The sequence below is a fragment of the Mustela nigripes genome, chromosome 3 (genome assembly GCF_022355385.1).
Source record: "Mustela nigripes isolate SB6536 chromosome 3, MUSNIG.SB6536, whole genome shotgun sequence".
Lineage (NCBI taxonomy): Eukaryota > Metazoa > Chordata > Mammalia > Carnivora > Mustelidae > Mustela > Mustela nigripes.
In genome coordinates, this window is record NC_081559.1 from 142,757,283 (window position 1) to 142,774,013 (window position 16,731).

The 16,731-nt window shown below is 38.0% G+C and overlaps 1 protein-coding gene and 1 long non-coding RNA gene across 4 annotated transcripts in view; one reads left to right on the forward strand and one right to left on the reverse strand.

Annotated features, from left to right (window-relative positions):
- Nucleotides 1–372, reverse strand: part of IL7 (interleukin 7) — a 44,938-nt gene extending 44,566 nt beyond the window's left edge. The window contains exon 1 of the mRNA XM_059394758.1: nt 289–372. Within this exon, the coding sequence (XP_059250741.1) occupies nt 289–298 (10 nt within the window). The 5' untranslated portion in view covers nt 299–372. The remainder of the gene's footprint in view (nt 1–288) is intronic.
- A 669-nt stretch (nt 373–1,041) lies between these two features.
- The window catches only part of LOC132014104 (uncharacterized), a 49,164-nt gene continuing 33,474 nt past the window's right edge, over nt 1,042–16,731 (forward strand). For all 3 annotated transcript variants that reach the window (XR_009403212.1, XR_009403213.1, XR_009403211.1), the window contains exon 1: nt 1,042–1,123. This is a non-coding gene — a long non-coding RNA (uncharacterized LOC132014104). The remainder of the gene's footprint in view (nt 1,124–16,731) is intronic.

Here is a 16,731-nt window from a genome sequence, read left to right on the forward strand (position 1 = left end):
GCTGAGCGGCGCGGAGGCTGCAGCGCCGGGCTCGGGACCGCCAGCCGGCGTCGGGGGTGGCTTCTCGCAGCGGGCGAGGCGCAGCAGTCCCGACAGCAAGTGGCTGTGGGCCAGGGTACCGAAGCGCGGCTGACGCCCGCCTGTGGGAGAGCCAGTGCCTTCGGCAGGTCCAAAGTGCAAGGCTGGGCTGTTCCCGGACGCGCCTGGGCGCGGGGCCCGGCGACGCGTCCTGGAGTCCCCCGGCGCGCCGGGCGCGCGGAGTGGTGCGCCTGGGAGAGGAGCGCTTACCATGGAACATGGTCTGCGGGAGGCGGGCGTGGTCATGATGACCGCCACTGCAGCAGGAGCGAGCTCTCACCGCCCATAGTCGCTGCCAGGAGCCTGGTCTTCCGCGGAGTTGCCGGGAGTCCGTGCGGGTTAGGGCGGCCTCTGCCGCTGGTTCCTCTCACCCACTCCGCGCCTGCTGCTTCATCCATCCCAAGGGGGGCGGCACACACCACGGCCCGGCTCTGCGCTTTGCCTTTCCCATAACTTCCGTAGGATCAGCCGGCAGTGTACTTTCAGTTTCTACTTTGAGCTGGGTCTGCAGGTTTGATCTTTGGGTTCACCACCGGGGTGCCTTCACCGCCCCACCTCTTTTGAGCACCTGCGTCCTCCCCTAGCTCTTCTTGTGCACCTGAAGCGGCACCAGAGGAGGGCGCGAATTTCCAAAGCCCCACAGGAGGAACCAGCGGGCCTTCTGAATGAGAACAATTCGAGGCAAAAGACTTTCCAAATGACCTCTAACCGTCTTGGCAAAGCTAGGCGACTGGGATCTAAAAGCATTGGTTGCTCTGTCCACGGAAGCCACAAACGTGTAGTGCGAAAAGCTGGGCAATTACAAGCTACGCCACCAAGGAGGCGTCGTAGCTCTTGCACGGATGTCGTGGACGATGCCAAGTCCTCTTGAAAAAAAGAGAGAGAGAGAGAAAGAAAGAAGAAAAAGGAAGTAAAGAAAGATTAAAAGGGTTACGCCCTCAGCCCCTCAAACCTATGTAATCAGTCTCTTTCTGCCCTGTTTTGTAGATGCACCTGCCCGGGTGAGACCTCAAAGAAAAATAATCCTGTGGGCGCATCTAATATGGTAAGTGGTATGTTTGGACCAGAAACAAAGCCCAGAGTAGGTGGAGGAAATGGAGACTGACTGTAATAGTTAATAACTATGACCCCTACCCAGGCATTTATCAGAATTGACCATTTTTACTGTGTTTTACTGAGAAGTTAATATTTTTCTAAACCTGAATTATTTTAGTATTTCCTGCTTGAATTTGTTTTCTGATATTCTGCAGGAGCCCTGCTTAAAAGGTGAGTGAAGTAATAACAGTGATGATGATCATGGCTATCCTTTATCTAGCATTTGCTCTGTACTATATTGTGCTAAGCATTTTATACATATATACTCTCAAGCATAATTTTCTATGAGTTGAAAATTTTCTTATCTGCACTTCACAGATGTGGGAACTGAGACTTCCTTAAGTAACTTGCCAAAGTTAACAGCTAGTTAGTAATAGAGCTTTTACACAAACCTGGTGTATTCTGGCTCTAGAGTTCATGCTTGCAGCCTCTGTGTTAGCCATCCTTGGGAACAATGTGGAAATTAATGCCAGAGGGAGACAGGGTCAGATATCCCATGGGTGTGTCTTTGCTCCACTGTTGGGGACCTCAGGAAAGCTTTCTAGAGTTTCTGAGTTCTAAATTGAGACTCAAGCAGGCACTAATCTAGGGTGGTGAACATTCCAGATTCAGTTATAGTGTGAACAAAGAAAAGAGGAAAAGAAGGGAGGAAGAAGAAAATTACAGTGAAAGAGTGAGATGGAATTACTCAAGCCTCAAGTTTGGATCTCCCATTTCTCTTTTCGTCTCACTTCTCACATCCAGCCCATAGGCAAGTCTTGTCAACTCTACCTCTAAAATACACTCTCTTCATAGCAGCAGGATATTTGATTTATGCAATGCCACCTTCTGTGACCACACTCTGGCCACTTGCCACTGTGTACCAAGCCTTCGAGGTCGTCTGGTGTGATCTGGGTGCTACTGCCCTCTCTGACCCCCTGTGGTACACAACTCACTCTGCTCCCGCTGTTTTCTTCCCTGTGCCCAGCCAAGCATCTGTCCACTTAGAATAGTATCCAGCACACAGGTATTCAGAAAGTATTGCTGAGTGACAGAACGAGAGAGAACAATTGTATGAGAACGCATGGTTGAGAGCATGCATGAACAGAAAATATGTAAAGGCAGAAGGGAAATAGAAGAAAGAGCTGGAGAAGGAGGGAAGCAAATGGGAACAGGAGACAGACTGGGATGGAGAAAAACAAGCATTTTCATTTGACTGGAGCCTAGAGTGGGAGGTGGGAGTGGAAAAACAGGAGGATGGAGTGACTTTTAAAAATGAATTCTCAGGGCGCCTGGGTGGCTCAGTGGGTTAAGCTGCTGCCTTTGACTCAGGTCATGATCTTGGGGTCCTGAGATCGAGTCCCACATCCGGCTCTCTGCTCAGCAGGGAGCCTGCTTCCCCCTCTCTCTCTGCCTGCCTCTCTGATCTCTCTATCAAATAAATAAATAAAATTTTTTTATAAAATGAATTCTATAACTAAACACACCCAGATTAGTTACTTATTAGTCTAAAATCCCTGACAGCAGCATTGAGGTATGTAATTGCACAAAGCCTGCACCTTTTCTTCTTTTTTAAAAATACGTTTCAGGGACAGATAAAAGAGCATCCATCAATAACTTCCTCAAGAGGAAATCCATTTCCTTTTTCATGAGGTCAACATAAAACCTGGCAGAATAAAGGCTTGTGCACAAGTAAACTTTTGGGAATCATGAGAGGAAATTATTCAGAGCTCCAGAAGGGGACATGTAAATTCCAACCTAAACTCTGACCCCAAATGTGAAGAATCACACTAAAAAAATTCATAAAACATTTAGAATTTTTATTGGTATATGAAAAAAGGATATGCTCTAACTCTATCAAATTATTATTATTTCAAATTATTATTAAATAACTTTCAAATTATTATTTTTCTAACTCTGTCAAATGAATTATAGCATTTTGAAAGAATTCCAAAATAAAGTCTTAAATTAGTGGTTGATACTTTGATAAGCTGAACATTATTTTGTATAAGACAGATGAACAAAGATTAAACATTCTATAAATGTTTATGTATTAATAGTTAATGATTAGAGAAATGGAGTGGTTTTTATAACATTCACTCATAGATTCAATGAATTATGCAGAAAAGTCAACACAGAAACAAAATAGTGCATAGCTTGTGAATTACAATTAATATATATTAGAAGGGAAAACATCATCTCAGAATGATTTATATAATGCAATAGAAAACACTGAAATGAAATGATATAAATATCTACTTAAAGGGCAAATTGTTAAAGATGAATCAATGTCATTTTAACTGTTCTACCATCTTCTGTCAAATTAGTCAGTCAGTGGTAAGCCTGAAAATATTTTCTTGATTAAATATCTGAACTATTTTTGCCCAACGTAATATGGCTATTGTTTATATAGATCTGAATGCTAGCTAACTTTCTGTCTATGGATATTTTCTGAGGTTCCTATGGCTTGATTTTCCAGGTCTAATGCTTAACGTGTTTCCAATACGCAGATACACACACAGACATATCACATAAAGCCTCGCCGTGTTCTGTGTAGTTGCATGGGGGCCAGTGCATGGAAGGGCTCCCTGCTTGGTTTAATATTCCGCTATCACTGTCTCGGAATTCTTAATTATTTTTGGACAAGGGTACTTTCGTTTTCACTTTGTACAGGGCCCTGCAAATTCGCTAACTGACCATGCACACACATATAGGCGTATCTTCAAGGTATTTTCGGTCTGGTGGGGAAAACATATATTAAATATGTGACTTCAAGGATAAAGAATATTATGAAAAGGATAGGATAAGATATATTTCACACAAGGGTTTAAGGCAATCTAGACCCATTTTAAAAATCAGTGAAACTAGGATCCCAAAAGGGTTAATTTACCTGTCTAATGGAAAAACAGCTATAAGTGGATAATCTATAATTCTAAATCATATCTGTTTGATTTTCAAGCCCGAGATTGAGGATGGGTTTTGATTTTTATCAAATGACTACTGAGGATCTATTTACAAGGTCAAATTTTTTTTTCTTATTGCATTTTTAAAGAAACTGTAAATTTACCATAATGCTAAATTCCAGTGGCTAATACTTAACAGACTTTTGCCATTTTTTTTGTAATTTGCATAGGTCTGTTCTTCATATTATATTTAACTAGGCTTGGGCTATCTTGTCAGATTTTCTTAGTTTCATAAAGGGATTTGGAAATTCTATTGTTTTCTAGAACTGTGTTTAATCATTATCTGAACTATTTGTTTCTGGGTGATTGACTAGAGTTTACCAATAACACATACTTAATTTCATGAGATGCAGCCTAGGAATAGGATGAGATTGTCCATTTAAAGCATTAGAAGAGTAAAAAAATAAAGTTACTTATAAGGCTGAATCAGAATATTAGGAACCCTGCCAAAAATGTGTATGTCCACATATCAGTGACTGCTGGGGCCATGAAAAAGAATGATATCATCCAACTTAGAAGAGATGAGAGAAAGAGACACGAACATTAGGGGGACCATGAGACACAAACATTAGGGGTAGCTGGGGAAATGGGTGCCCACCAACAAACTGACCAAACAGTGGACAGCAGGGTAAGAGAGAGAGAAGTCGGTATCCCAGGATAGAATGTCAAAATAGGCTAACTAGTCAGCATTTCCAAATGTCACAAAAAGATCAAACAAAAGGAAAATTGAAAGGTGTATCCACTGATCTGGCAGAGTAGAGATTGTGGTCAACATGACAACAATTTAGAAGAGCAGGATAGATAGAGGCAATGTTCCAGTTTGTGGGATGCAAGGAAGGATACAAAAAGAAGAGACAACTTTTAAAGATCTGTGGTAAAGATAAAGAAATAGGGTAATGGTTTGAAAGGCATGTAAAGCATGATGGAAGGTTTCATTTTCATGCATGAGAGGTACTAGAGCATATTTATATATTAGTTGGTAAAATTAGGTTATTTGGAAGAAGTAGGAAAGGCTAGAACCAAGAAACTCAAGGTACATGATTTATTTTTTTCCCTATCCTCCCTTCTTTCTCTCTCCTCTTTCATTTCAGTCCATAAATTGTGTAATTCTAAACAGTCAGAATCCATTAGGAATCTTGTGCCTAATTTTGTTTCTTATCAAAATGTCCCCTCTGACCTCACTTGTGTCCTCTGGGTTGAGAATTGGCTAGTGTAAGAGAGAAATATTTCCCAAATTGTCTTTTGGAAGGAAGAGCACTGTCTTCTATAGCTTGTATTGTCCAATCCTTTTTACATAGTAATGGATATGTTGTTGGCACTTAGAGATTTCGTTTATATACTAAATTTTGGAGGGACTGGGCTTTTAACCATTGCCTTCATAGATGATTACTTAAAGAAGATTACACTTATGACAATGTTTTATGGAAATTACTTGAAGAAAATGGAAAAATATTTTCCTTTATTTCTTTAAAATCCCTGACAGAGTCCCTTTAGAGCATCCAGTTACTATGTGAGGCTGTTTAGTTGTTCTTATGAGCTCTTTGAACAACAGCGACAGTGTCTTACTCAACCTGGAGTTCTCGAAAGTCAACAGAATTCCTATCAAGTTACAAATTCTTCCCAAGTATGACTTGTAGAAAGGGCGATATCAAACTGCACAGGTCTTGACTTGCTGTTCTTACAGAGAATCAGTGCTCTGGGCAAACCTGTATTAATACCCATGAATGTTATAGTAAAAACTATTGACTGACATTGATATGTCTAAAGTTCTGGTAGGCTTGTTAAAATTCTGATTTAATATGAATTTAGACTGCTTTAAAGATTTATTTATTTATTTAGAAAGAGAGCACACTTGGGCAGGGGGAAGGCAAGAGGGAGAAGGAGGGAGAGAATCTCAAGCTGACTCCATGCTGAGCACAGAGCCCACATGGGGCTCTCGATCTCACAGTGCCAAGATCAGGACCTGAGCCAAAACCAAGAGTCAGTTGCTTAACCAATTGAGCCAGGCAGGGCCCCTAAATTTAGACTTCTTTTTCTAAAATGGAGGGCTATGTGTCCTATTTAAATCCTTTTATTGTTAAATTAGAAAATGAGTTCAATCTGCCTCTCCTTCAGGCAAGCCAAGTTGTTCCAGCACATTTGTCATTGTGTTGGACTGTGATTGGACTATCAGAACATCCATTAACTCGTATATGATGTGGAATGATTAAGTGTATTGCAGTAGTAATTAAGTCCATAAAAAGTAATCTAAGAAGAGCTTGTACTTCCCTGAGTTCTCGGGGTATCAGTCATTCCTCTATGCCAATAGTGTGTTGATTAACTGGCATCCCCAAAGCCTGGAACTACATTAACATGCTTGCCTAAAATTTTAATGTACTAGCTGGTAGTGACATTTATACCTCCATGAGAAGAGCACAAAATTGGAAGTTTTGGAGAGGAGCTCTTGAGTTTGGTTTATCAGAAAATGATTTCTTCAAACAATGGAGAAGAGTGTCTTAGGTTTCTTGCGTAATATCCTCTATGAAATGGTGACTATATGTTTTGATTTCTTTATTTCTTTTACAATGTTAATAATTCTCCATGATGTTTAACTAACAGATTTTCTAATCATGTCTTCCTCATTAGATTATTTTTCTAATAAACACTTCTGTTTAATGTGGGTAACACATTGTTTTTTTTTTTTTTTTACTAGTGAAATGTAGTATTTTTCTATTTCTTATTATTTCCTTCTTCTCAAAATGATACTCTTTGTCATTTTCATTCTGAGACTTTTAAACTTTTACTCAGATTAGAAAAATGAGGATCCTTTGTTTCTAATTCCAAACTAACCCATATTAGAACTTTTAAAAAAATCTTTAAATTTAACTTTATGAAATTAGGGCTGTTTACCAAATGCAAATATATACTCATGTATTAAGCTATTTGAATTTACTTTTAAACTTTTAGTATATATTTTTTTTCATTTCATGTACATGATCCAAGTGGCCTATGTTGAGATACAACAACAAACAAGACAAGAACAAATATCGTGTATACTGGGTCGTTGATCATTTAAGAATGGTCCTCTGAGACTAGAGATTTTTGCAAGCATTGTTCAATGGCCAGGTATAAATCAGGGAATTTAAAGTAAGACCACCAAACAATCAAAACAAAACAAAACTGGGGCGCCTGGGTGGCTCAGTGGGTTAAAGCCTCTGCCTTTGGCTCAGGTCATGATCATGATCCCAGGGTCCTGGGATCGAGCCCCGCATCGGGCTCTCTGCTCAGCAGGGAGTCTGCTTCCTCCTCTCTCTCTGCCTGCCTCTCTGCCTACTTGTGATCTCTGTCTGTCAAATAAATAAATAAAGTCTTTAAAAAAGAAAAAATAACCGAGGACTTTCAAGAGTCACAAGACACTATCAGAAGGTTAAAAAAAAGAGTAAGGGTCCAAAGAAATCTCAGGAGGTTGAACCTAGAAAAGCATTAGGAGATAAGGAAAAGAGCAAGTTCATACTTTTGCTACAGTTATTATTGCAGTTTGTAAGCTCCTGGGAGCCTCTCAGCTGTAATCTGAAACTGGCCCATGTCCTCAGAGAAGAAGGAGAGACAGAAGAGACAAGCCACTCTAAGTGGGAAGGGGTCTTGTGGGTGGCAATAAGACAAGTAGATCTCCACACCTGCTAACCAAATCTTAAAAGTTTATATAGACGTCTTAACTGGGTTCAATCACATCTACACCATCTAGATGGTCTCAACATCACATCATTATTTCAAGGCTGTATCCTTAGAGCAGCCTCTGTTGGGTGGGAGAGGCAAGCAGAACCTACATTCCAAGGGATGGAGGCAAAAAGGGCAATGGGGAATCTCTGATTTGGGGATCCAGTTCAAGCTCAACCAGTAGTCACATCCTCCCAGCGGCCTCCTCCAACATGTTAATATGGTTGCTTTGTGTTAATATTGATTGAAACTAATTATCTTCTTTATTACTTTAGTTTTCTCTAGGTCTTTTGATGCTCTTAAGAAATCTTTTTTTTGTTTGTTTGCTTTGTAAAGATTTTATTTGTTTATCTGACAGAGAGAAATCACAAGTAGGCAGAGAGGCAGGCAGAGAGAGAGAGGAGGAAGCAGGCTCCCCGCTGAGCAGAGAGCCTGATGCGGGACTCGATCCCAGCACCCTGAGATCATGACCTGAGCTGAAGGCAGCGGCTTAACCCACTGAGCCACCCAGGCGCCCCCAAAAATCTTTGTTTTGACTTTAATTTGACTTAATACAATTCCTTTTTCCCTCCCCTTAATCTTTATTGAATATTAAACTGTAAAAGGATATAGACCTCGTGACAAACCTGTTCTTGCAAGCAGATCTTTTTGGCAGTTCTCATTTGGTATCTTATCCTACTGTGTCAGTGCAGCTAATTCAATACAACTTATCATTAAATGGAATTAACTGGACCTTTGCTTTTCCATGGAAGTAAGTACTAGCTCAAACATTGTGTGTTTCTGACATGTATTGTGGCCAAAGTGATGAATATCTTCCACAGAAACTTAACTTTCTTCCTGAGAATATTCAAGATTAATACATAAAGGTGCTCAAGTCTTTCCCAAACCTAAATAACCCTTCTTTTAATCGTACACATAGTTATCAAGTAACACTATGTGGCATGCACTATTCTAGGTACTTGGAATATTTCAGTGTAAAAGACAGACAAAAATAATTTCTGGTACATGGAAGTTTACATTCTAGGGGAAGAGATAAAAAAGAAAAAAGTAAAAAGTACATAAATTTTAGAAAATTACTAAGTTCAGTGGTTAAAAAAAAAAGTAGGATCAGGACAGGGGATTTGTGCAAGTGGAGGGGAGGAAGTAGGGGAAGAGAGCTGTGATTTTGAACAGGCTTCAGTAAGAAGTTGACATTTGAACAAAGACTAAAATGTGACTGAGTGCATCACATGGATGTCTGTTAGAGGCATCTTCTGGAGAGAAGAAACCCAGTACCAAAGATTTAGGGCAAAGGATGCTTGGAGCCTTCGAGCTCTCTGCTTCCGATTAATCACTCTGCTTTCTCCTTCCTTTCTTTACTGAGTACCAAACTCTGTAGTTTACACTTAGAGTTTCCACTCCTATTCATTTTCACTCCACTGCACCCTGACTTCTGAAGACCACATCCCAGGTCTTCAGTGAACTAGTTGGTTGATTGTTGATGATGTTATTTCTTAAACTGACTTTTAAAAATTATAAAAGCAGACATGTAAAGTATAAACATTTAATAAATGGAGACAAGCAAAATTTGTAAAAATTAACACTCCATCTAGATATCACATTTATTATGGCTGTGCTGTTAATATATATTTTTAACCAAAATGAGCTCATACTATACATATTGCTCTGCAACATGCTTTGTCTTCATTTACTTGCCTCCATCTTTAAATTTCAGGAATTCTTATCTAAAACCTAGATGTGCAGATTTCCAAAATTGACCCCTGAACTTCTATTACATTGGAGCTTTGGTTTCTTCTTTTAGTAGATTATTATTTAGAAACCACAATCTGGGCTTTAGAAGCTTTCACTGCTTTTTTTCAAAAAATCCACTTCCAGTTTCATTGATGTGTTCCACTATATCTCTAGCTTCTATCTCATTGATCTCTGCTCTAATCTTGATTATTTCCCTTCTTGTGCATGTGGTTGGCTTCATTTGTTGTTGATTTTCCAGTTTTTTAAGGTGTAAAGAGAGCTGGTGTAGTCTGGATTTTTCAGTTTTTTTGAGTGAGGCTTGGATGGCTATGTATTTCCTCCTTAGGACTGCCTTCACTGTAGTATCCCATAGGTTTTGGACCAATGTGTCTTCATTTTCATTGGTTTCCATGAATTGTTTAAGTTCTTCTTTGATTTCCCGGTTGATCCAAATAGTCTTAAGCAGGGTGGTCTTTTTAGCTTCCAAGAGTTTGAATTCCTTCCAAACTTTTTCTTGTGGTTGAGTTCCAGTTTCAAAGCACTGTGGTCTGAGGATATGCAGGGAATAATCTCAATCTTTTGGTATCATTTGAGCTATGGTTTGTGACCCAGTATGTGGTGTGTTCTAGAGAAAATTCCATGTGCACTGGAGAAGAATGAATCTTCTGTTGTTTTAGGGTGGAATCTTCTGTATGTTCTATGAGGTCCATCTCTTCCAATGTGTCATTCAATGCTCTTGTTTCTTTATTGATTTTCTGCTTAAATGATCTATTATTGAGAGTGGAGTATTAATATCCTCTACTGTTAATGTATTTATATCAATGTGACTCTTTATCTTGATTAACAATTGTCTTATGTAGTTGGCTGCTCCCATACTGGGGGCATAAATATTTACAATTGTTAGATCTTCTTGGTGGATAGGCCCTTTAAGAATGATGTAGTTCTAGACCATTTCAGTAGCAGGGGAAATTACAGGTTTGTGTTGTTCTTTCTAATTGCATTTTAATAATTCAGCTTCTTTTTCCTTAATTTCTTTATTTATAATGTTATCATGTTTCTTCTCACTGAAGGATATTGACTTCTGATAGAATTAATTTAATTCCTTATTTTTTAACAACTGATATAAATTGGCTGCAAAACATTGATAATAATATTATATTAAACAATATACCTTCTAACAGAATTTTAAATTGCCTACATAGTTCTTTCTGTTCCTTGAACACATCCCTTTAAGGACATATATAACATCAAAATGCTGTATTCAAAGTCATTGAAACTCAACTTTTAAAATTTATGGCTATTTAACCAATTTAATATATGATAGGTTCAGTTGTTTCTAATGGTATTTTTAAAATTTAGTTGTTTAGAAATGCCTACTGCAGAAGCTCTGTGTGGCAGGTTCTATTTCTCTTTCCTTTTCTGTCCCTTTTTTTCTCCCCCCAGAGGAAAACCTTTTCTCCGTATCAGAGCATAGAGACCATTTTTGTTTTGTAATAGCTGCATTATATGTAAATGGCTCATAATTTTTTCAATCATAGTCTATTGCTGGCCCCTTGTTTTGGATGCAATCTTATAAAAGCACTTTAGGTACATCTTACCACTTAGTCTCCTTGACATCTCAGAAGTATTGGATACTTAATCACTCCTTCTTGGAATATTTTCCCCCTCGTGGTTTCTTTGGACATCCCTAATTCTCATCTTGTTAGACTTAAAATCTTTCCTCCTTCTTTCCTGGATTCTCTTCCTCTGCCTGTCATAACATTTTTATTCTTCAGGGTTCTGCCCTCTCCTCTCCTCATGTTGCACTCACTTCCTAAGTTACTGCATTCACTCTGATGTTTATTTTCATTGCCCACTCCGCGCCCCTCCCCCGCCACTAGTCTTCCATGACCTTAAATTCCAATCCTGTTACTCAACAGGTTTTTGTGCATCTACCTGAGTTTCTCAAAGAGATCTCCAACTCAACCTATACCAACATAAGCTTATTTTCTACCTCATTTTTTCTCATTGTATATTTTTCCAAAATATGTAGTTTAATTGTATCTTTTATCTCTCAGGCTGGAAACCTAAGAGTGATCAAATAAACCACTAAATCCTGTGTGATACTATTTGCTTGCTACTAACTGTCCTCTCTCATCTGTTCCTGCTGCCTTTTTTAGGGAGTAGGAATCTCTCTCTCCTCCACTACATCCTTAAGAGATATTTTTGAAAAACAACTGGACTCTCATTCCCTGCTTTAAGTTTTTCAATGACTTCATGTTTCCTAAGGGCAGTGTCTCTTGGCACTCTGCATGGAATACAAGGCTCTTCATGATTTGGCTCCACCCTCCTGCCATACAATTATTTGCACAGACACTCTACTGGCATCCTGAATCCTCCAGTCATTTGGATTCTCAGGCTTCCCTAGCTCTGTACCTGCTGTGCTTGCAGCCTAGAGTGCCTTTGCCCACCCCATTCTTCAGGTTAAGCTAGGTATTTCCTAAGGAATGTTATCTGTTTAGTGTCAATTGTATGGACTAGGTCCTTTCTTTATCAAATGCTTAGCAGCTATACTGTAAAGGTTTTGATTATTTTTTCCCTTCATTGTGAAATCCTTGAAGATACAGACTTCTTTTTGATTTATGGTATCTTTTAAAAGATTTTTTTTTTTTTTAATTTGACAGACAGAGATTACAAGTAGGCAGAGAGGCAGGCAGAGAGAGAGGAGGAAGCAGGCTCCCTCCTGAGCAGAGAGCCTGGTGTGGGGCTCCATCCCAGGACCCTGAGACCATGACCTGAGCTGAAGGCAGAGGTTTAAGCCACTGAGCCACACAGGCACTCCTTATTTAGGTATCCTTTGAGCCCATAACAAGGCTCTCTTGCCTTAGGTATTTGATTTAAATGTGCTGAATGAATGGATGGCTACTTCTGCTGTTGAATGTGTTACACTATTAAAACTTTCACAGTTTCTGGAGGATAGACACCCATCTTGTTTGCGGTTCTCTTCTCAATATTTAGCACAATCCCTGGACATCACTGGCACTTAGTACATGTAAAGCCTCATCTTAGGCAATGGTGGTTGTATTCATGCTGATATATTTTCTCACCAGCTGATAACTAGGTCAGACCTGGAATATCTCACTCAGATATACTAGATTCAGATAGATTCTACCTTTTACACACATTTAATTGAGTTGTATATTTGAACAGATCTATTACGATTTCATCCTACATAACAGTGACTAGCATATTTCACTATGTTAAAAATGTGGTATAAGAGACATTCCTATTCTGAGAAGTTCAATGCCTTCGAACCTCACATAATCTAAATAAAATAACACTACGAAGATAAAACAAGGCTTTCTTTAAAAAAAAAAAAAAATGGTCCCCAAATGGATTTTATGTCAACTAATTACGTATTTGTGTGTGTGTATGTGTTCTATAACTGAGAAAGAGATATAAGGAAATCTCAAAGTGAAAGGGAAGAGAACCAAGTTAATTATGAAATAGCTCCTTATGTCAAACATTTCCATTTATAGGTACCTTTAAGTTGAAAATAGAATAGTTTTAGTTGTAAGGTCTACTTTAATTATGTTGTCCTCCTTCTATTCCTTCCCACAAACAAACAATTTGAAATCAAGGAGACTGGTTCTAGAAATTATTTCAGAATCACTTGTTTTTATTTGCAACATTTGGTTTATGAGAATTATTTGGTTATAGCAATGTTTATGATGACTAATAGTGGTTTCTAGGCAGCATTGTAAATAGAATTTTATAAATATGTGTCTTGGCAGATGGAAGGTGATGTTGCATAAAGTGAGTCTGTAAAATATGTTTCATAGACTAGTGTAGGTGTTGGTTTTGCTGTTGGGTTTGAAGTTTATTTGGAATTTGGTATTGTGAATTAAAAAATATTCTATCTGGATTGGATGGGCAGCAATTTGATGACCTTCACACTACATTCACTGATGAAAAGATATTTGCATCAATTTTTTAATTAATTTGGTCAGACCTCCTCCATATTGTCCAATATATTTTAAATACTTTCAGAGTATGAAATGCCACTTAAATGTCACTATATTTTAGTAATGCTGATAAGGTAAGGGTGATCACAGGAAGAAACTATGTTTCAAAACTAACAAATTATGCTGAAATAGACACACATTGAAGAATATGAATATTGCTATAATATTCTATATCTTGATTACTAATAAAAAGTATTATGAATATTTTAGCACTCTGGAATTTTTACCTCTTAATGTTTCTTTCCCTTTTCCATTTTGAGTGGCTGTCTTGCGAATTTATACATCTGTTTTATGTTCATGTTAACATTTTTCAAAATGTATTTTGGAAACCCCTTGTAGAGTAAATTGCAGAGCCACTAGTGTATTACTTTTCAGAATTTATGGGTTAAGTTTCAAAGACAAAGAAAAAAAATTCAAAAACAAAAAAATTTTTAAAATATAATTATTAATTTATTTTGACCAGGTCACAAATTCAAATTCACAAGGGTCATGTAGGTAATTTAAGGTGATACAGACAGACAACCTTCTAGGGACTAGAACGCCTGCCTGGAGAGCTCAGCCCTTGTCTAAAGGACACCAGAATGCAGTATCAGCATTGCCTGGTTCCCAGTCTTGCAAGCAAGCCTGAAATTTTGCATATTTACTGGACTTTTCCAAGTTTTAAATGTTAGTTCAATTCTTTTGAACACTTTGTTTGCAATCTCTGTTTTAGAGTAATATCTCTTCATAGTGCTTATACCCTTTGTAAGCTCTTCTTAAAGTTTTCATAAATTCAACTCTCTTCTTTTTCTCTCTAAATTATCAAGAGCTTTATGGCAATGTATGAGAACAAAGAGTAAATGTATCATATGGTCTTTAATCAGTGAAGCCTTCCTCCATATAAAATAGCAACCCCCCACCTTATCCCTATATATTTTTCTCCATATCATTTATTAATATTTTACAGATTATATATTTACTTGTTTGTTCATTGTCTTTTCCTCTTCACTATAACATAAGCTTCACAACGATATTTTTTGTTCATTGATGTATGTTTAGTGCCTAGAACAATTACTGACAAATAGTAGGCCCTAAATAAATACCCATTACAGGAATGAATATTCTACAGATAATCAACTGCATATGGGAAGTAACTAAGAATTAGGGATATTTTACCTTGGCCAGAAAAGACATCGTCAGAAATAACAACCAACAGTGTATTGGCACTGGCTCATACTGGCCTATAAGATCTGATTGAACGTGTCTCTTAGATCTACATTTAGTGACATCCTATTGTTTACTTGAAGCAAGTCACAGTGAGAGTATTTCTGCTACAGAATCTAGCAAACGGTACAAATATGTCATTTACGAGCACACCCCTGGACACAATAGTTATGAGATACTGGCTTAGCAAAAGAAAGTACTTTTAAACATTTAGTGCACTCCAACAAAGGAATGGCCTAACTCATAGGCAGTATTTAAGTCTGTTTTAGAGATGCACTTCTTCAGATTATACATTGTAAAACTTTGGCATGTAGTTTATGGTGTCCTGCTGAAATATTTAAGTTCAATCTTTCATTTTTTATCGACTGAAGTAAGCCCAGGTATTTTATAGTTTTATTTCCACTTACTTATGATAAGTATCTGTGAATATGATATTTCTTGTTATATTCTCTCATAAGGTCTTGTTTCTTTGTGTTGTTCCTGGTTATGGTCATATCATTGTGTGCTAGACATTATTTTAGAAACCTCATTTGTGGGAATAATTAGAGGCTTAGAATGATGGACATCGTTCTCTAGAGAGAACTTTTGTTTTCTTATGCCAGCTAACTAGACATTTCCGGCTATCATTTCCAATCTAGGACCATCTTAATGTGAGTTCAAAGTCTGAGGTTCATTGAACCATCCAGATGATGAAGAACCAGGCTATACATCTGTGCAAGGGCTGTGTTACTTATAGTGCCACTATAATGGGGGTACAACTTTTTGGTGTCTCAGTTTAAAGTAATGAGTGATTAATTAAAGCCCTCGTTTTGAACATTTATTTTTTATTTTTTCCATTTTTTTGGTAGAGAAGCCTCTTCTTGTTTTGTGGCTGCAATATTTTATGTTGAGAGAGAAAAAGAAGGAGATATTTAAATATCCCCCCTTTTTTTAACCTGAATAATCTCCACTTATTTGAGTCTTCTCCCCCCCCCCCCTTTATCTATTTTGTTATCTCTGTCTCTTGCTAAAAGCAGAGAAGATGCTTCCTACCCCTTAGAAATGGGTGGTTGCTATAAATCTGGCTACAAATGCCAAGGTGGGAGGGAATGGTTTGGAGATCTGCTCTTTAGCATGTAGCCTTCTTAACTCCTGTTATAAAGTTCAGTCCCTTGGGTTTTTGTTTTTTGGTTTTTTTCCTCCAGAAAATAATCTTCAGACTCCTATGAGGGGCCAGGTAAACAGAAGTAACTTGTCTTTGTGTGGTAGGATTGTGGAGCTGGAATCATATTAGATTGCACAGACATTTGTTTCTAAACCCCCATTGTCAGCTACACTCCTTACTCCTGCCATCCATAGAATCTGACCAAAAGCTTTCTATTGAGAAGAATCCATTCTCTTCTGATGATGACACTTCTACAAAGAGATGTGTGTGTGTGTGTGTGTGTGTGTTTCCTCACTCTGCTAACCTCTTGTTCTCATTGTCTTTTTTGAAATTTTATAGTTTTTTATTCATTTAAACTTTAAGATGTTTCGAGGCATAGAAGAGATAAATGCATATTTCAAGCTGTCAAAATGGGTAGAATTAGGATTTTAAATGCTTTCTCAAGGCTCCCATCTATTCTCGTGTTTTCTGTAGTCACTTTTATGCTCATTCCATATCTGTATTTCTAATCCAGATCCCATTTCTTTGCTACTACTACTACTACAAATAATAATAAAAGCAAACATTTAAGTAATACTTATTAAATTGCAACCATTGTTCTAGGTAAGCACTTGACAAATTCATTTAAGCCTCAGCGCCATTATATAATGCATCAGTTACCTATTTCCAAGATAGCTGTATAACAAACCACTCTAAAATTTAAAAATGTAAAACAATAACTACTTACAATTTTTCACAAGTCACTGGTTCTACTGATCTGGCCTAAGCCCGAAAGACGTTGGCCTGACTCACTCACCTGTTTACAGTCAGCTGCCTGGTTGGATTGAGTTGTAGATCT